This window comes from Malaclemys terrapin, chromosome 1 (assembly GCF_027887155.1).
Source record: "Malaclemys terrapin pileata isolate rMalTer1 chromosome 1, rMalTer1.hap1, whole genome shotgun sequence".
Taxonomy (NCBI): domain Eukaryota; kingdom Metazoa; phylum Chordata; order Testudines; family Emydidae; genus Malaclemys; species Malaclemys terrapin.
In genome coordinates this window covers 24,298,080-24,318,906 of record NC_071505.1, presented here as the reverse complement: position 1 = coordinate 24,318,906, position 20,827 = coordinate 24,298,080, and the positions used below count along the sequence as shown (strand labels likewise).

General features: G+C 40.5%; 1 protein-coding gene across 2 annotated transcripts in view; it reads left to right on the top strand.

The window, feature by feature from the left end:
* Positions 1–366: 366 nt before the first annotated feature.
* PTPN12 (protein tyrosine phosphatase non-receptor type 12) overlaps positions 367–20,827 on the top strand; it is a 137,798-nt gene continuing 117,337 nt past the window's right edge. Inside the window, exon 1 of one of the 2 annotated variants that reach the window (XM_054017625.1) lies at positions 367–665. In XM_054017625.1, coding sequence (XP_053873600.1) covers positions 567–665 — 99 coding nt within the window. In that variant the 5' untranslated portion in view covers positions 367–566. The remainder of the gene's footprint in view (positions 666–20,827) is intronic. The other variant, XM_054017622.1, reaches the window with a different exon arrangement.

Sequence of the window (20,827 nt, the reverse complement as noted above, 5' to 3'; positions counted from 1 at the left end):
CACCGCTCATCAGGCATTACACCCTGGGACCTGTAGTCACCGCAGAGAGCCGCACCCCTCTTCACCCTGAGCTCGTCTCTCTCCACTGACTTCCCCTACGTTCTCCCCCCTGCTAGCTTTAGTGGTCCCTCCCAAAGTTCCATCCACGGGAAACTGGGGGGAGGAGAATAAAACATCAGGAAGGCCGGTGACTGATGTTCTGTGCAACCAATCAGAGAGAAGCTATTGAACAAAGAGCCAATGGTGGGAGGCGGGGGCGGGGTTGGGCGTTTAGCTGTGCGGGATTAGAAAGTGCTGAGTGGCTGGTGCTGCGCCTGCGCGAAGGGGGGGGGTATCGTCGTGTCCCTTCCCTGAGCGTGTTGGTGGCGGTGGCTGCAGCGACTGCTGTGGGGAGGGGCGAGCAGCTGGAGGCAGGATGGAGAAGGCGGCCGGGCGGCGCTGAGCCGGAGGGAAGTTGTGTGAGGGGAGGCTTCGGGATTGGGGGAGGCAGGCGGCCTGAGAGAGCCGAGGCGGCGGCGGGGATCGTGTGGGGCGGCCGGGGCTTGGGCTCCGGCTCCGCAGGGAGGATGGAGCAAGAGGAGATCCTGAGGAAATTCATCCAGAGCGTCCAGGCCATGAAGGACACGGACCACAATGGGGACGACAACTTCGCCAGCGACTTCATGGTGAGGGGGGTGGGAGCGCTCGGCTCCCGTCGCTGCCTGGGGGCAGGGGAGAGGGTCTCGTGAGGGCTGGGCAGGAGAAGCGGGTGGAGAGGACGGAGCCGGGGGGCGGGGGGAGGAGTAGCATCCCCCAGCGTGAGCTGCCATTGTAGTCCCCCTGCCCGTGTCCTCAGCTCTCCTGTTGTGTGAGCCGGGACGTTGCCCCAGCCCCGGTTTGGGGGAGCGGGCGCTGGCCTGGCCTGCAGGAGCATGCCTCTCGTGTAAGGGCTGCTCGTGCGCTCCCCAGCCTGAGCCCTTCCTTGGGAGGAGATAGGAGAGTGGATCCCCTTGAGTGCCTTCTCGCTAACCGCGTCCGTCTGCTATTGTAACTGCAGCCTAGAACCTCCTCTCCCGAACCCAGCCCCTTTCCTGAGGCGATAAGGAGGGTCCTGGGGACTCTAGGTGCGGGTGCTGTCTTGTTCCTTTCCGTGATATGTCTTTGTGGCCTCTTCTGTCGGCGATAGTGGGGGTCATAATGGCAACTTTGGATAGTCTGGCATCTTCTGCCCTCAGGTATTTGTCGTTGTAACTCCCTTTTGATCCTTTCTGAGAAAATATGGTAGGTGTGTTTTTGGAGGCTAGCATCTTTCCCTCAACTCCCCCTCCCACTGCAACCCCAGGCTGTATCCCTCATCCTCTCTTCCTTTGAGATCACTTCACCAACAGCCTTCCTGTAGCCTCTGTGTGTGTGCGTGCAGGGGGAGAGGGGATATAATCTAGAACCAGGGTTATTCACTGTTTGTTTTCTTTATCTGTTTTTCCTTATTCTGACTATTAAAATGCTTGAAATGATCGACTGAGTGGGTGATCTTAGCTGGGAACAATAGTCATGATTAGGTGGATATGTCAGTGTGACTTTAAATTTTGTTTAAACATTTAATATGGAAATATAATTTAACCTGCTTTTGGGGTGGTGGGTTAGCAGACTGCATGTACAATATGCCGCTGTAGCCTGTTGTATTACCTGATGGGATTTAGAATAAAAATGTATTTTTAGTCTTCTTAGATCTCGTTTTGATAATGGTCTGGGAACAAAAACATCTTGACGTAAATGTCACATCAGGGATTGTCTGAAATGCGGGGAGGAGGCTGCGGACATTGTGCAAGACTCAGGGGCGTTGGGAGCACTTTCAGGTCTGAGGAATGGAAGAGGAAGTGGACTTTGGGAAGTAACTATTTCATACAGAGTGGGCAGGGCTGGGGTGGGAAACAAGAATACCATTTGGAAAGGATTTTACTGATCCTGGGCCACTGAAATAGCCATACAAATAGGGAAGGAAGGAGGAAACCACATGTAAAATCGAGATTGATTTAAGAGGTGTAAATTCTTAGTTTGCTTTACTTTCCTTGAAAATTACATTAAGATGTTGCCTTAAATCTATTGGACTCCAATCTTTTTAATCTGTTTAAATTAATCTTGAAAATGTGAGTAATTAAAGGAACTCCTGTTTAGCACACAGACTGACATCCAGTTACATTATGCTGGTAAGGCTGACCATTGTTCTAAGTAAAGGAAGTGTGTGTGTGTGTGTGTATATGTGTGTGTGTGTGTGTATATATGTGTGTGTGTGTGTATATATGTGTGTGTGTGTGTGTATATGTGTGTGTGTGTGTATATATATATATATATAAAAACAGAAATGGAAAAAATATGTAAACTGAATGCTGTAAACAGGATTGGATTTAGCTTTTTACAGAGCAAATACGTGACCATATAAGAACTACTGTATTTTATATTTGATCTGGCAGCCCAGAATTAAAGTTGCAGTATACTAAGAGATGCCAACTTAAAATACATATGTAGTAATGTTTTTTACTTACTATTACAAGTAACATTTAGGTTAAGAAAGATTTGAAAACATTTGTGTTGTGCATTTGACAGCACTCTGTATAATTAATGTTGCTATTTTCAGCTGTGTAGTTGATCTTCCTCTGTTTTTATGGAAGTTACACGTAGCAGCAAGCATGGAAAACATTTATAAAAAAAAATCAGGAAAATATTATTGTAAAACCACAAATTTGCTGAGAACTGAAGGGCAGGTGTATTACCTGAAAGAACTCTCAAGCCTTCAGGAGAGTGGGGGGTGGGAGAGACTAGATTCAAAGTTCTTGATGTCCTTTTTAACATTTTCTGTTCATAACTCAACTGCACGTTTCTATTTCTGAGAAAAAAAAACTTTGAATAATGTGTTAAAGGAGAGTTGAGGAGACAGAATATTGTGGTTAAAGTATTATAGTACTATACGGAAGGACTTTTCTTTAATGTTTATCTGTATGTTACACGAGCAGATGTAGAGGGGTCTGACCACAAGAATGCAAACTCTCTGTGTAAATAGTTTGTCATTGTATGGCAACTGCATTTTTTGCCACACCTATTTTACATAGCCACATTAAAGCTTCTGTCTTTGAGATTTTGAGGTAATGGAGAAGGGTGAAGAGGCGGTGGTAAGAGAAACTAACGGGAGGAATAGTCTCTCCTCCTCTGCATCTTCTCTCCTTATCTTTAAAACTGAAGGAGTGATTTTTTTGGGGGGGGAGGGGGAGGCAGTGTCTTCACGGTTATGGACAGGAAGTACTGTTTCTGCTAAGCAGTGGCAAGTTGATGGAAAAGGAATTGCTGTTACTCATCACTACTCTTCCAAGCCAAAGCAGAGTCTAAAAATAGAAGTTGAGTGGTGGATGAATGCAATTGAAAACAGTTCTTTCTTTTCATGTCTTATTTCTTTCCTTAGATTATGATAAAGGGCCTATATTAGTTTATTCAATCAAGATTAAAAAGACTCGCTACTTTGTAGATAGATGTCAGGGATTTGTTGGGAAGAAAAGTTAAGGAAGATGATGTGGATATATGGTAGATTTAACTAATAACCTACTAATCATCCTGGATGTATATAGACGTTAAAAGGCAAAATGTTAATAAATTCGACAGTCTAATAATGCTGTGCTGATATAACTGAAAATGTATCCCACTTTGGAAGGATGAAACTAGAATGTAGTATGACTAATGGAACAGATAGGTGCAATATAGGACTGGAAGGGACCTTGAGAGGTCATCTAGACCAGTTTCCTGCACTCAAGGCAGGACTAAGTATTATCTAGACCATCCCTGATAGGTGTTTGTCCAACCTGCTCTTAAAAATCCCCAATGATGGAGATTCTACAACCTCCTTAGGCAATTTATTCCAGTGTTTAACCACTCTGACAGTTAGGAAGTTTTTCCTAATGTCCAACATAAACTGCCCTTGCTGCAATTTAAGCCCATTGCTTCTTGTCCTATCCTTGGAGGTTAAGAAGAACAATTTTTCTCCCTCTTCCTTGTAACTACCTTTTATGTACTTGAAAACTGTTATGTCCCCTCTCAGTCTTCTCTTCTCCAGACTAAAACCCAGTTTTCTCAATCTTCCCTCGTAGGTCATGTTTTCTAGACCTTTAATAATTTTTGTTACTTTTCTCTGGACTTTCTCCAATTTGTCCACATCTTTCCTGAAATGTGGCGCCCAGAACTAGACACAATACTCCAGTTGAGGCCTAATCAGCGTGGAGTAGTGCGGAAGAATTACTTCTCTTCCACAATACTCCTGGTAATACATCCCAGAATGATGTTTGCTTTTTTTCCCAACAGTGTTACACTGTTGATTCATATTTAGCTTGTGATCCATTATGACCCCCAGATCCCTTTCCGCAGTACTCCTTCCTAGGCAGTCATTTCCCATTTTGTATGCGTGCAACTGATTGTTCCTTCCTAAGTGGAGTACTTTGCATTTGTCCTTCTTGAATTTCATCCTATTTACTTCAGACCATTTCTCCAGTTTGTCCAGATCATTTTGAATTTTAATCCTATCCTCCAAAGCATGTGCAGCCCCTCCCAGCTTGGTATTGTCCGCAAACTTTGTAAGTGTATTCTCGATGCCATTAGCTAAATCATTGATGAAGATACTGAACAGAACCGGACCCAGAACTGATCCTTGCGGGACCCCACTTGTTATGCCCTTCCATGATGACTGAACCACTGATAACTACTCTCTGGGAACGATTTTCCAACCAGTTATGCACCCACCTTATAGTAGCTCCATCTAGGTTGTATTTTCCTAGTTTGTTCTATGCGAAGGTCATGCGAGACTGTATCAAAAGCCTTACTAAAGTCAAGATATACCGCATCTACCACTTCCCCCCCATCCACAAGGCTTGTTACCCTGTCAAAGAAAGCTATCAGGTTGGTATGACATGATTTGTTCTTGACAAATCCATGCTGACTGTTATTTTTCACCTTATTATCTTCTAGGTGTAGGAATGCAAGGAATACTTACAAGGTATGATAGAATCCAGGCGTTGTTGGCTAGTCTTTCACAAAAAGACCCAAATCCACTTGGACATAAGTAAATTTGATTTTTATAATCATACTTCCAAGTACAAAATGTGCCAGTACTTTATTAGCAGATTGCTTGTGAAGTGTTGCATATGTACAGTCTAGCTGTAAGTGAACAGTGTTACTCAGCATTGTTTATTGAAAAGAGTAAGTGTGCTTGCTACTGTACAAACATAGAAAGTATGGCCCCATCCTTGGTTTCTACAAAGTGTCTATCTATGAGAGGTTGAAGGTCAAAGCTTTCTATGGCAGTGGTGTGAACAATATTTTGTGGATTATCATTGAAAGACCTCAAGAAATAAGAATTTTGATTGTTTTTTGTACCCCCCCCCCTTTTTTTTTTTTCCAGTTATGGCAGCAGCTTAAACAGATTTTCTATTGATGCCTTATGTAGTGCACTTGGCAAAGAGTGCATTTGTTTAGCGTATCATTCATGCCATCAACTTAGATTACTATAACTGTAGGATCATTCAGTCTGACTCAAAATAATGGATGAAATATGAGTGATGTGTGGCAGTTAGCACTCAAACATTTGAGTAAGTCTCTTGATAATCTATTGACAGGTTTCAGAGTAGCAGCTGTTAGTCTGTTTCTGCAAAAAGAACAGGAGTACTTGTGGCACTAACAAATTTTTATCTCTGGTAGAATCATAGAATATCAGGGTTGGAAGGGACCTCAAGAGGTCATCTAGTCCAACCCACTGCTCAAAGCAGGACCAATCCCCAGACAGATTTTTGCCCCAGATCCCTAAATGGCCCCCTCCAGGATTGAACTCACAACCCTGGATTTAGCAGGCCAATGCTCAAACCACTGAACTATCTCTCCCCCTTATTTGAGCATAAGCTTTCATGGGCTACAGCCCACTTCATCAGATGCATAGAATGGAACTGACTCAAAGGTGGCAATTTTGCAACAGAAAAGCTTCCAAAACAAACTCCAACGAGAAACTGCTTAACTTGAATTAATATGCGAACTAGATACCATTAATTTGGGCTTGAATAGAGACTGGGAGTGGCTGGGTCATTATACAAATTGAATCTATTTCCCCATGTTAAGTATTCACACCTTTTTGTCAACTGTCTGAAGTGGGCCATCTTGATTATCACTACAAATGTTTTTTTTTCTCCTGCTGCTAATACTTCTTGGAGTTGGTATGACAACTTCCACCTTTTCATGTTCTGTGTGTGTGTGTGTATATATATATATATATATATATATATATATATATATATAATATATAATAATCTTCTTACTGTATGTGCCATTCTATGCATCTGATGAAGTGGGCTGTAGCCCACGAAAGCTTATGCTCAAATACATTTGTTAGTCTTTAAGGTGCCACAAATACTTCTGTTCTTTTTGCTAATCTATTGTTACAGTGCTAGCAGAATTGTTAAAGGTGTCAGATGTACAGAAATAACAGTTATGATTATCTGGGTAAAACAGCACTTACACATGACAGATGTTTTACTTTTAGGCCCTGATCCGGCAATGAGTTCTGCGCAGGTAGACCCACTTGTCTGCACAGAGTTCCTTGCAGTGAACGTTCGTTTGTAGATTCAAGGTAGAAAAATCACCCTAGTTTTGATACACTTATTTTCATAAATTCAGAGTAAGTGAAACAGACTGTCTAAATAATCAAACTTGTAAAAAGCTTTCCTTTAATACAGAGATCTGTATGTAGTTACAAGATAAATTACACATCCCATACAGTTTCATATATTTTTGTACTGTGCAATTAGATCAATACTACAACTAATAGAAATAGCTTATCTTCAATGTAGGGTCAAATTCAGGACTTCCTAGCAGCTTGTGCAACCCAATTGATTACGAGATTGCTCAGATTGCAAGTTAATGAAAAATTTGGCATATTATCTTAAGAAAGAAGTATTAAATGGACTGTTGATTTGAAATCAAGACAATAAAAAATTTTTTAGCTTCTGGTGCTACACCGGCCTCTTAGTCTCCTTGCCATTTTCTGTGTTCACAATCATCTGTTCCTATTCTTAAATGTCTTTTCTTCCCTATTGCTTTGTGAAACACCATATAAACAAAAGGGGAAAGTTACTGACTATCTAGGGGTAAAGTGAAATAGGCTATATACAGATCTCCACCTAGAATTGAAAGACTTTCTTCTAACTTTAGACATTACTCTTTAGAAAAATAGACAAAACATTGTTAGACAGAAGTAATATTTTGATGTCCTAACCAGTCACAATGAGAGAATACTCAAATACTTTAATAAAGATTATGTGCATTGATAAACAAATTCAGTTTAAATACAGTAGAATCCTTATTTTACAAACTGAGGATTAAGGAGTTCATAAAATAAAGAAGTTATAAAACTGAAAATTGCAGAAGGTGTGATTTATAAGTTTCAGCATGTTGCACTGCATCACTTGCTTTTTGGCCTTCAAACCATTGCAAACTGATTTCCAGTGTACTGAAGGCATTGGAATGTGAAGGGATGTTAACTTGTCCTCCATCAACATCACTTTAGTTATGTGATCTCCATCCCACTTCCACCCCGTCAGGGAAAAATGATTCATATAATGTTTGTCTGTAAGATTGGTGTTTGTGAAATTGAGGTTCTACTGTACAACGTAAGTTCCATAACTTGCATTCTTTTCTTCTGTTATCTGCTATAAATAACAGTTTGGCAACACTTTTCTGGAAAGACTGTTTCAATATTAATTTGCTTCTATTGTGAACTTTTTGGTGCCAGATACAACTGATGTTCCTCTCAACTGTTTTTCAAATTAAGCATGCAGTTATGTAGGTTGGAAGCTTACCAGAAAAGAATTGAGTAGTTTGTGTCCAAAAGATAAACTTCTAACTGTTCTGTTTAGACAAAGTAGTAGTTGACTTTTTTTTAATTCTTTCCTTAAGAATATATGAGATGACAAATTCAAGGATTAATTCAATTCCTTCTGAGCAGGTTTCATGTTAATAACATTTAGGGTTAAATATAAATGCACAAAGCTGCTTTTCTGTTTTTCTCATGTGGACTTGCGTAAGCTACATGGTGAATTTTCAACAGAATTAACTTTAACCTATTAAGAAGGCTTTAGCAGAGAGAAGATGCTAAAAAACAGATTCATGACTTTTTTTATCCTTTGTTTTACCCAAGAATAGTTAACACATTCTCTATATCTAGTGATATGTCAAAATCAGATATGACCAAACATTGTAACTGTCTTCATACTAACAAAGGGTTCAAACGTGTAAGGTGCTGAGCACTTTCATCTCCCTCTGAGTTCAATGAAAATTAAGGCATTAATTATCTTGCAGGAACTGACCCATAATTATATTACATAACTGATAATTTTAACAAACTTTACTCTTACAGTTGTTCTAGTAAGCCACATGCAGTTTTATTATTTGTAAGTGTACATCAAGTGTGTATAAACTTGGAGGGCCAAAAATGGACCTACTTTGACCCATATTGAAGTACTTGCCTTCAACATTTCCTCAGATAGTACATCCTCCTGTTTTGGGGGTTAGGCAAAGTATCTATTTTGGGCCTTTTCTAAAACTATGTAAATACGCCATCACATGTAATCTCACTGGGATTAGTATGGTCTCATAAAAGAGAGAAGTGTCCAGTTGAGAGAGGCTGGATACTTCTATGAATTGCATTTTAGTATTTAAACATGACTTCTGTTACTAATTTTTTTTAAATAACATTTCTGTCAAAACTCTTTCCAGTCTGACACACCTTTTGGTTGAAATTCAGCTAAAGTTTCATTATGAACAATTTTAATAGGAAAGGCCAGTTATAACATGAGCAGTTGTAAGGGTCTCTTTGCTAGAAATGTTAATAAACTTTTACTTCTGTCTGGAACAATATGATTGAATAATAGTTTCAATAACTCTTATGTTAGGGGCATCAGAAGCTTTGTGGAATGGTATTTTTTAAAATGTTGGCTATAAAAATATAATTTTCAGTGGACAGCTTTCAGCTTCAGTCAAATTAGAAGGAAATCATTGCTGTGACTATTGTTTCAAATGTGTACAGATGTGACTTTTGATGGGGGGGCTGGGTGACAAGCAGCCAGAAAGCTGCTGTGGTGACCCCACTTATCTTTTGTGTTATCTTATACTGCATAAAATCATTAAATTAAATCTTGTTTAACATGACGTTACCATGTGAAATCTTGTGATCGCTGGTCAAAACTGTGTAATAGCTATTTAAAGCAAGAAGAAAAACAGCAGCAGATCTCATGGTACTTAAAGGTTTTTATTATACAAGTGATACAAGAATATGTTCTCTGTGTTTAAATCTTTAAAGAAAGTGGGAAAGTCTAACTGTTTCTATTTTCACATACTAAGGTTTTGCTCTTGGCGAACAAGTTTTGTGATATTGCTAATTTTGCTGGATCAATGACAAAATGTGGACTGATCTGGCAGTAAGTGACATACCAGCATATTTAAGTAGATCATCTCAGATGTAAGAGAAATATACAATATTCCCTGTGGCCCCAGTCAAGCAATGTGCTTCAGCATATGCTTAATTTTAAGCACTTGCTAAGTGCCTTGCTGGATTGGGGCCTATAGTGGGTAATGTCAGTGGCTACAGTTCAGCAACTTTTATATAACTTTACCACATTGTCGCAGAAATACACTATCAGGGTCAGTTTGTAGCGCAGGGGTCGGCAACCTTTCAGAAGTGGTGTGCCGAGTCTTCATTTATTCACTCTAATTTAAGGTTTTGCATGCCAGCAATACATTTTAACTTTTTTAGAAGGTCTCTTTCTATAAGTCTATAATATATAACTAAACTATTGTTGTATGTAAAGTAACTAAGGTTTTTAAAATGTTTAAGAAGCTTCATTTAAAATAAAATTAAAATGCAGAGCCCCCTGGACCAGTGGTCAGGACGCTGGCAGTGAGAGTGCCACTGAAAATCAGCTTGCGTGCCGCCTTTGGCACGCGTGCCATAGGTTGCCTACCCCGTTGTAGAGCTTATTTTTCTTGCAATAAATGTCAAGTCATAATCTTGGCAAACTGTATAATTGAGGATTGCTTAATCTGAACATTAATTTGTGAAATATGTACAGTTTAACCTATTTTTGAGTAGTGCTTATAGCTGTGCTAATGTTGGGGGGGGGGAAATAAATAGATAAATGTACCTCATAGTTAACAAGGTAAGCGACAAACTAAGCACACAGTAATAAAAAAATGTAATAGGTCCATTAATATGTCACTAACGGAACCCTTGTTGAACTTATTTTTTTCGCTCCTTGGTATCTTCTTTTCATCTAGGATTGATGGGCGCTGAGGTGCAAAGTGGTGGAGAATTGTACTGCTTCAGTTTGTGCTTTACCTGTTATGTGGATGGGGAATCTTGATACTGAGAAAAAATAGTAGTAATGCCTGACTTGGTGCTGTCATTCTACGTCCGGGGTTCTCAGACTTTTGTACTGGTGACCCCTTTCATACAGCAAGCCTCTGAGTGTGACCCCCCCCCATATACATCATAAACACTTTTTTATATATTTAACACCATTATAAATGCTGGAGGCAAAGCAGGGTTTGGGGTGGAGGTTGACAGCTCACGACCCCCCATGTAATAACCTCGTGACCCCTGAGGGTTTCCGACCCCCAGTTTGGGAGCCCCTGTTCTAGCTTGTTCAGATAAGGAGAAAGTGAATGTAAGGGAAAGGCAAAATGGCAGCAGTAGCATGAGTATATGTTTGCAAAACTCCACTATAATTTGATTTCCAACTCATGTTCTTCTTGGTCTTGGTCTTCTCCTGAAGTAGCCCGCTGAATGTCTCTCAGATTTGTGTGCGGTAATTGCCACTTTTGTCTTTGAGGGAATTTTTGAGCTGGAAGTTAGCCAATACTGTTAGTAGAAAGAGAAAGTATGTTTAAACAGGCAAAAAGACAAACTAAACCACCAAACTTTTCAATAGCAACAAGCTTTGTTAAGCAGGGGAAGGGACAGATGGTGATCTGGCTTGGGAGACTTGTTGCCTCGACTTTCTACCCTGTTTGTGCTATAAATTGATCTCATTACTTCCTTAAAGATAATTTTATTTGTGGTAAGCAAGTTATGAGGTGGAGGGAAGTATGGCGTGGTTTATAGGACAGATTATTGTGATGGAAAATTCTCTCTGAAAGTAAACCCCAAATGAGTTGAGTCATCGGTTATAAAATGAAGGGACCCAAAGTGGTCAACAGCTGACTATATAAGAAGAGTAAAGCTGTGGAGAACAATATGAAATGACGTAACCTAGGAGTAGGAGTGCCAGGGTGGATTTAAATCACTAGTCATGAAGACTTGATTTAATCATGGATTTCTACATAAAAGTGCATTGTTGTCGGTTGTTATCCCTTAATATATATTCTTCACAACTCAGAGATAGATGTAGGTTTCATTTTTAGAAGGTACACACTATACATTTTTAAAGTGATTTATTTTGAAAACTTTTCAGATTAGTTTTACAGCTATATCAGAAAATGAATGATTGGCTTCATTTACCAAAAGTAAAATGAAGCAGATACTTATGAAGTCATTGGGAGGTGAGCTATCTCCAATTCAACAGGTTAATCATTACTATTCGGAGGATTTTCTTGCCATGCTGTATTAGGAAGAGAACCTCACCAGACAGATATTTAAATTGTTTTATTTAACTAAAACAACAACGTTGCATATGGTGGAGTTTTTCTTCAAAAGCGAACATATAATATTTTAACAAAACAAGCATATGAATTTTTGAATTTAGTTAAACATTCAAGTTTTTTAAAATCAGGTTTGTTAAAATTGTTTAAAATAGTTAAATGAAATATTAAAAAAAAAAATTAAATCGACTGTCAGCCAGGCCAACATGAGAAACTTAAAATATTGGCTTCTACAGCTAACTCTGTCATCTTCACCTTCATTTTCCTGTTTGTTCATAATCTGGAAAAGAAAAACAAGCTTTCCTGCTTTTTCAGGTCCCAAATGATTTCTCAATTTGGAATGATTTAGTCCAAAGGAAGAACTATTCTTTCTACACTGGCAGAAGAAGCTACTGCTGTTGAAAGTGAGATTATCACTTCAACAGTCTCTGAATCCATGTGCTAAGTGACTTCCACCAGTTCACTGGTTTGCTGATGATGTTTTAAAGAAAGTCAAACATCTATTTCTTGCATGGTTCTTATTCCCAAACTGGTCTCTTTTACGGCCTGCTGCCATTATAGGTTTTCCCTTCTAGTAAGAGAATGGTATGGTAGATCTCAAATCAATGAAGGCTACACTCAGAAAGACCTCAAGACTTCTGGAATATGCTGCTCAAACAGTTTCATTTTTGTTTCTACTGCCTGTCCCTCCCTTCTCACATTTCTCTCCAGACTTCTTCTCCTTGTCCAGCTCTATTCTGGCCCCAACAATCTCCTATACATTGAACTTTTTGAAAATGTGCACTTTTAGCGAGAGGTAAGGGATTGACTCTGTGTATACAAATTTGCAGAGGGACAATAGGGTTGAGGTCTGTTATTTCTCACCTCTATATTTATTTAAAAACATTTTTGATATTAACAAGCATGTCATCTCTGGAGACACAAACCCACAGTTTAAGAACGGCAAAACTAAGCATCTCTGATGGTATCTTCTAGCCTGAGCACAGAGTCCCATTGGGTAGATAGAAAGATTAACCTAAGTAATCTATACATAAACCCCTGGAATGCCGTAAAATTGGGTGCATAATCCGTGAACTATTGGAACTCATTTACAAAACTTTTCTTAAACATTACATGAATATATTGTCTCATACTATAGAATTAGAATTTATATCCCTATTCCATGATGCATTATAGCTCAAATATATCTTATCTTAATTAAAACTATCTTTAGATAGGTTTTTTCCTTAAAAAGCATTTTATCCAAAAATCCAATTTTTTTTAATCATTGATTTTTTTTTTTTATTTTTTTTTTATCCACCCTGAGGAGCACCAAATGGGACAGAAAGGGACAATGTAAATATGTGTGCTTCTTTCATCCAGGAGGAAACTTTTAGGTTTGCTGGGCAAGTAGGCATATGTCTTTTTCAAAGAGTGATTGGCAAAACTCTATGGTTGTAGGGCCAAATTCTGCTGTTTCTGATTACCCCCAAAAAATCAAGAGTCAGTGTTTTTGAAGGGGTTTTACTGGTATTCAGAATTGCCTCTAGGGAAGGAAGGTTATATTATAGTTCTTTCAAAATTTCTTTGCTTTATTTCCCCTGATTGTTTGGGCTGCATAGATTAAACAGTAAAGATCAACTGCATTGAGACTGGTCTTTTCTAGAACAAACACAAGAGTAGGAAGAACAAGTTAGATGGGTTTCTTCCATGTTAGGAATGGGGCATGAAAGAAGACAGTGTAGGAAGCTTGCATTGCTACTTTCTGTGCTGTCTTTGGGAATAAGCAGGACCTCAGTCTCAAGGGATGTTGATACGGCATTGTATGTGAACACTTAAAATACCCTGTTTCAGTATTTGCTGGTGTATCTAATTCAAATTTAACGCTCAGGTTTTAAATTTGTACCTGAAACCTGGGGGTACTTGTGGAAAGGCCCTTGTAACTGATAGAAGGATGTACTGTTAATGTGTAGCTTTTACTAATGTGGGACAGAATCTGGATGCTAGATGATCTTACCCTTATCAAACAGAAAATATTTTTTGTTGCATCCTCTTGTTCACTATCCTAATCAGTGTTCATTGATCGCTTTTTTCTGGCATCTTTTGAAATTTGAAGAGATTGGACATAGTGTTTATTTAAAAAAAAAAAAAAGGTGCAGATACTGCCTATTGCTGTGTGCCTGGCTAGCTCATTGTTAAACTCCTGTTTCTGAAATGTTCTTGTTCAGTGTAGGGAATCTAATTTAGTGCCTTATTAGCAGTGGATCTGATAATCCTGAAAAGTGCTCGATCTGGATGAGCCGAAGAATGAGGAGACCAGTTGGTAGAAATTGAACTAGACCACCTAAGGGCGTGGCTACAGTCAAAACTCCAAAGCGCTGCCGCGGGAGCGCTTTGAAGTGCGAGTGTGGTCGTGGCGCCAGCGCTGGGAGAGAGCTCTCCCAGCGCTGCAGGTACTCCACCTCCCTGAGGGGATTAGCTTACAGCACTGTTTACACTGGCGCTTTACAGAGCTGTAACTTGCTGCGCTCGGGGGGTGTTTTTTCACACCCCCGAGTGAGAAAGTTGCAGCGCTGTAAAGCGCCAGTGTAGCTAGCCAAGGCCTAAATTATAAGCCCTCTCAGGCAGGGGCTGTTTTCTTTTTCTTTTGTGCAGTTTCTAGCACAGTGGTGCCCTGATTCTTTTTACAAATAAAAAAAGATCTGTACAGTTTTGTTCTTTCAAACTGGTGTGGAAGCAGAGGTTATTTCCCCCGATAGACAAGGTTTTAGTCTTAGGGCTAGTAAGAGCTCGGTACATTTTTAGGCAGCCCAACTGCTTGTCAAGTTCTTTTCTGATAATCGTATCAGAAGCATGTTGTTTTTTTATAAGTATTGTTAAAATTAAACATAAATCAACTTGTATTTAAAAACTGATGTAGGTCTTCATCTGTTACCTCCGAAAAGGAAGAATAAAATCTGAGGGAGAGAAAGGGAACACACACACTCAGGCCATGGTTTATCACAGGAAGGAAGGCAGAAAAAGAATGAAGTAAAAAAATGGTATCTATCAGGGGTACCATTTATCTCGTATGTTGTATGTTTTGAGTCTCAAACCATTTTTGCATCTCCTAACCGAGTTGTGAGAGGTCTTTCCTTGCATGTGCTGATGTTTTCAGTGTTTGTTTCATGCAGTGACGTCTGTTTGTCACACGTGAGGGTGATGTGTAGCTGCTCTTCACTCGTCTGTCCATAGACGTATGAAAACCACATCTGCTTGGGATGATTGGACCAAAAGCAGTTCTTTTACCTTGCCTCTTGGCAGTGCAGTTCCCCCCCCCCCCCCCCCCCCAGTTGCCATGGAGCACCTTCTGGGATTAAGATGCAGGGATTTTTGTTGTTCTGAATAATTCATTTAGAAGAATTGATAGGCTGAGGAGAAAGCAAAGAGCTGTCTGAATAAATGGCACTGGCTCGTTGATGTGCTTTCCCATTGGGGATGGACTTCGTTAGCCAATAATTGAATAGCCTTGATGTTGTGGCACTAGTTGAAGTGAGATTCTGAGGCTTGTTGGTCGCTTTTTCTGGAGTTACTAGCTTTACTCTGATATATTTGCATTTAGATGGTTAGGATCTGGGGCTGATAGGCTTGGTTAATAGGGTGGTATTGCCGTCTGTCTGTTCAGTGGCTGCTGTAGTCTGACTTCTCTATGGCCTGGAAGCCATAAGAATGGCCCTGCTGACCAGTAGCTATCTAGCCCAGTATTCTGTCTTCCAACAATGTCCAGTGCCAATGCTTCAGAGGAAGTGAAAAGAACAGGGCAATTACCGAGTGATCCATCCCTTGTAGTCCAGTCTCATCTTCTGGCAGTCAGAGGGGCAGAGCATTGGTTTGCGTCCCTGACCATCTTGGTTAATAGCCATTGATGGACCTATCTTCCATTAATTTATCTAATTCATTTTTTGAACCCAGTTATACTTCTGGCCTTCAGAATGTCCCCTAGCAATGAGTTCCACAGATTGACTGTGTGTTGTGTGAAGAAGTATTTACTTATGTTTGTTTGAAACCTGCTGCCTGTTAATATTATTGGGTGACTCCTAGTTTTTGTGTTTTGTGAAGAGGTAAATAACACTTCCATATTCACTTTCTCCACACCGTTCATGATTTTATAGACCTCTTTCATATCCCTCCTTTGCTTCTTTTCTAAGCTGAACAGTCCCAGTCTTTAGTCTCTCCTCATGTGGAAGCTGTTCCCTACTCCTAATCATTTTGTTGCTCTTCTCTGTACTTCTACCAATTCTAATATGTCCTATTTGAGATGGGCCAACCAGAATTGCACTCAGTGTTCAAGGTATGGGTATACCGTGGATTTATATAGTTGCGTTATATTTTCCATCGTATTATTATACCTTTCCTACTGGTTCCTAGCATTCTGTTAGCCTTTTTGACTGTCGCTGCATGTTGAGCTGATGTTTTTGGAGCGCTATCCATGATGATTCCAAGATTTTTCTTGAGTGATAATAGCTAATTTAGAGCCCATCATTTTGTATGTATAGCTGGGACTTTTTTCCAGTGTGGATTACTTTGTACTTATCAACGTTAAATTCCATCTCCTGTTTTGTTGCCCACTCACCCAGTTTTGTGAAATCCCTTCCGTAACTCTTTGGATTTAACTATTCTGAGTGACTCAGGGCTTGTCTACACTGGCAATTTACAGTGCTGCAACTTTCTCACTCGGGGGTGTGAAAAAACACCCCCTTGAGCACAGCAAGTTACAGCGCTGTAAAGCGCCAGTGTAAACAGTGCACCACCCCCCTCTCCCCCCCGATCTGATGTCCTCTTCTTGGGGAGTTTCTGTGTTGTTTATTTACTCAGATCAGGTTGACCAAGCTGTTTCACTTCAGTGATTTTTCTCAGTTGGACTGGAAGTCTGCAGCTGCTTTTGCTACTGAAACTGAGATCCTGTCTATGCAGTTGTTGGATAGGCCAACTCCGTATTTCTGGCAGTCACTTTCTCAGCATGCCCCTTGATATCTGCAGAGTACTTTCACGAGGACTGTTATCCCAGAGGTGAATCCCCCCCCCTGCTTTTTTTATTCTGTGGGTGAGATTTCTGTGCGAACAGGCAGGTGGCTGTACTGGAGGTGTTTAGTAGACATTCCTTTCTGACCATGAGTACAGACCATTTCCTGGTGTTTGTGTCAAAGTGCTGCATTATCCTTCCCTCACAGATCTGCTTGATGCTTACTGGAGGACTCATTTATCCATTGAAGGCTGTGTGCTCCTGGCTTGGGGGACACTATGCAATCTTCTTCTCCCTAGGCACTCAAGTGACTTCCATTGTAGATTTTTGTGTGGCATTGTAGTGACTAATCACTTTGGGAACCACGTTGCTCATAGTGTGTCTGGGCAGTGCCCCCTTCTGTCTTCTGCTTTGTACATGTTTCACTTTTAATTTGCCCTCATTTGAATTTTTCCACCCCCCTAGCTTTTCCATGGTTTGGGGTGTGGTTCTCCCCTTATCTCTCCTCCGTCCTCCCCCCCCCCCCCCCCAACAGGGCAACAAGGTATAATTCCTGGACATGGCTGTTCCCTTGTTGTCCAACTGGTTCTGAAATCTCATAAGGGGAGAAAAATTGGCAGGTTGTGAAGGGTTTGATGTGTTCGTTTTTCTGTGTGTTGACTGTGGTGTCAGCTTCATATTGATTATACTGTCTGTAAGTAGACTAAATAATTTTGACACATTGTGATTGACTTGACCTGATGTATTTAATGTTTTGAGTGAAATTGGTGACAGAAAAACATTAGTGATCCATGTATAATGCTGGAACATTATTTTACTTATTTGTCTTTGTGTGCAACTTCGTAATGTGTAGCTTATATAAGCCCGTTTGGCGTGTTTTATGTCTCACATATGGTGTTAAAGGTTTTTATTTCTTTTTTTCTCCCTAATTATTTGAATGTTGTCTCTCCTACCTCAATATTCTACTTCTTTTTTCTGACTATCCCATTTAATCTCTATTACCCTTTCATATATAAGGCTTGAAAATTTTACCAGGCAACTAATAGCTGGAAGACTAAACTGAAATGAGCTCCAAAGAGAGAATCTCTCCCCCTTCGCCCCCAAAAGGGGGGCAGAACCAAACCCAAAATGCTGGGAAAGTGACACCGCTGGGATTTGTACTAGAATGCTGTCCCTGAACCCTGCTCAGAGCAATAAGTTTCACAACTTCTGGCAGGTGTCATAGGTGCCAAATTTGAAGTTTCCTAATCTCTCTGGCTACTAGAAAGGAAATGAGTATTATTCCTCTGTGTTGCTTTCCTTCTACCCAGAGCCCTCCTGTCTGCTACATGGGGGTTGTTGTATTTGGGTGCCTGCTAACCTAGCACTTCTTCAATCTGTGTTTTGGGTAATCCATCCTCCCTAGTGAATACCAGCATTACCTGCATCTGATGTTGCTCAGAGGCTTCCCAAAGCTGCAGCAAGGTAAGTAAACCTGTTTTACGGTTGCCTGTAGGTTTCCCAAAAGTCAGAAGAGAAAACTGACAAAACTGGTTTTTACACTGCTATGGAGACATGGATAGTGACCCATAGTCAAGGTGTATCATAGGTGTGGTGTTTGATTTATTTATTTATTTATTTATTACCCTCTGACAAGAGCTTAAAACCTCTCTGGAGCTGATGTGTATGTTTGCTTAAATAAAGGGGATATAGAAAGTACACTTAGAGAGGTATGTAAAGTTCTGAAGGTGTATTGATTACTGGCAAGCACTCTTGGGAGTGGGAAGAAGTAAGCTGCCAACTTACTTAGGAACTTTGTACGGTTGTATTCGCCACCAAATGTCATACTCCTTTGCTACAAAAATTATAGTACTCTTCTCTCGTCCCCCTCTTCCCCCCCCCCCAATTAAAAAATTGCATGGATGTCCGTATATCCTTGCTATGAAAAGGACTTTGGATTTCAGAAAACTTTTTAGCTAGCTTTTCAAAAATTGGCAGTTTCAACTTTTTGCCGCCTTTTGCTCAGTGAAAACCAAGATGCCAATTTTTCAGCTGTCTGGACGTGTTTCCCTAGCTAGGAAAGTGGCTGACCAGGAAAAACTGCCAGTTCTACCTCAGGTATAAGCTCTCTATGGCTGTTAGGTCAAAAATTGGTGCTTGTTGGAATAGGATTTGGGCCATAGAGCAGCCCTCTACTGCTTGAGCTAAAGGAGTAACTCCTAGTTGGTAGCAGTAATAGGCTCTTATCCTGCTATGTGGACCAGCCACTGGGGTGGGAGGGAACACAACACATACCAACAGTGTTATACTTGCATTCAAAATGGTATTTGGCCTAGATGCACTGGACTGGGAGCCTTCCATTCGACTCCTCCTGGCCAATGGGTGCCTTGGGCGGAGGCAGCGCGGATTTGATTTAAATCAAATGGATTTAAATCACTAGTCAGGAAGACTCGATTTAATCATGGATTTCTACATAAAAGTGCTTTGTTGTTGGTTGTTATACCCTTAATACATATTCTTCACAACTCAGAGATAGATGTAGGTTTCATTTTTAGAAGGTACACGCTATACATTTTTAAAGTGATTTATTTTGAAAACTTTTCAGATTAGTTTTACAGCTATATCAGAAAATGAATGATTGGCTTCATTTACCAAAGGTAAATGAAGCAGATACTTATGAAGTCATTGGGAGGTGAACTGTCTCCAATTCAACAGATTAATCATTACTATTTGGAGGATTTTCTTGCCATGCTGTATTAGGAGGAGAACATCGCCAGACAGACATTTAAATTGTTCTTTTAACTAAAAAAACGACATTATGTATTCTGGATCTTTTTCTTCAAAAGCAAACATATAATATTTTAACAAAACAAGCGTATGAATTTTTGAAATAAACATTCAAGTTTTTTAAAATCAGGTTTGTTTTTGTTAAAATTGTTTTTAACCAAAATAGTTAAATGAAATATTTAAAAAAAAAAAATTAAATTGACTGGGTCTGCCAGGTCAACATGAGAAACTTAAAATGTTGGCTTCTACAGCTAACTCAGTCATCTGCGCCTTCATTTTCCTGTTTGTTCATAATCTGGAAAAGAAAAACAAGCTTTTCTGCTTTTTCAGGTCTGTTATTTCTCACCTCTCATTTTATTTATTTATTTATTTATATTTAAAACATTTTTGCTATTAACAAGCATGTTATCTCGAGACACAAATCCACAGTTTGAGAACTGCAAAACTAAGCATCTCTGATAGTGCTCTGTCTAGAACAGACGTGGGCAAACTATGGCCCGCGGGACTGTCCTGCCCGGCCCCTGAACTCCTGGCCGGGGAGCCTAGTCCCCGGCCCCTCTCCCGCAGCCACGCCACTGTGTACCAATGCTCCCGCTGGGCAGCGTGGGGAGCACAGCTTGCTCTGGCCAGGTGTCAATGCTGCGAGCTCTTGCTGCTAGTAAGGGGGCGGAGAGCTGGGGGTGGGGGTTGGGTAAGGGAGCAGGAGGTCCTGGGGGGCAGTCAGGGAGGATGGGGGCAGTTGTTGTGGAGGTTCTGGGGGCGGGGGCAGTCAGGGGATGGGGAACAGGGAGGGTTGGAAGTGGGAGTCCCGGGAGGCCTGTCAGGCAGCAGGGATGTGGATAGGTGTCAGGAGGGCAGTCGGGACGGGGACCAGGGAGGGTTTGATGGGTTGGGGGTTCTGAGGGAGGCGGGAAGTGGGAGGGGGTGGATGGGGGCGGGGGCCAGGCTGTTTGGGGACGCACAGCCTTCCGTACCCAGCCCTCCATACAGTTGCGCAACCCCGATGTGGCCCTTGGGCCAAAAAGTTTGCCCACCCCTGGTCTAGAAAATACCGAGTCCCATTGGGTAGATAGAAAGATTAACCTAAATAATCTATACAGAAGCCCTTGAAACCCCATAAGATTGGGTCCCTAATCCATGAACTATTGGAACTCATTTACAAAACTTTTCTTAAACATTACATGAAATATTGTCTCATACTATAGAATTAGAATTTATAATCCCTATTCCATGGTGAGATATCTTTGATCTATAATGTATCTTAATTCTAACTGTCTTTAGAGAGGTTTTTCCCTTAACAAGCATTTTATCAAAAAAAATCTGATTTAAATTAAAAACCATTTTTTAAAAAAAAATGATTGATTTTTATCCACCTTGCTGCCTGGC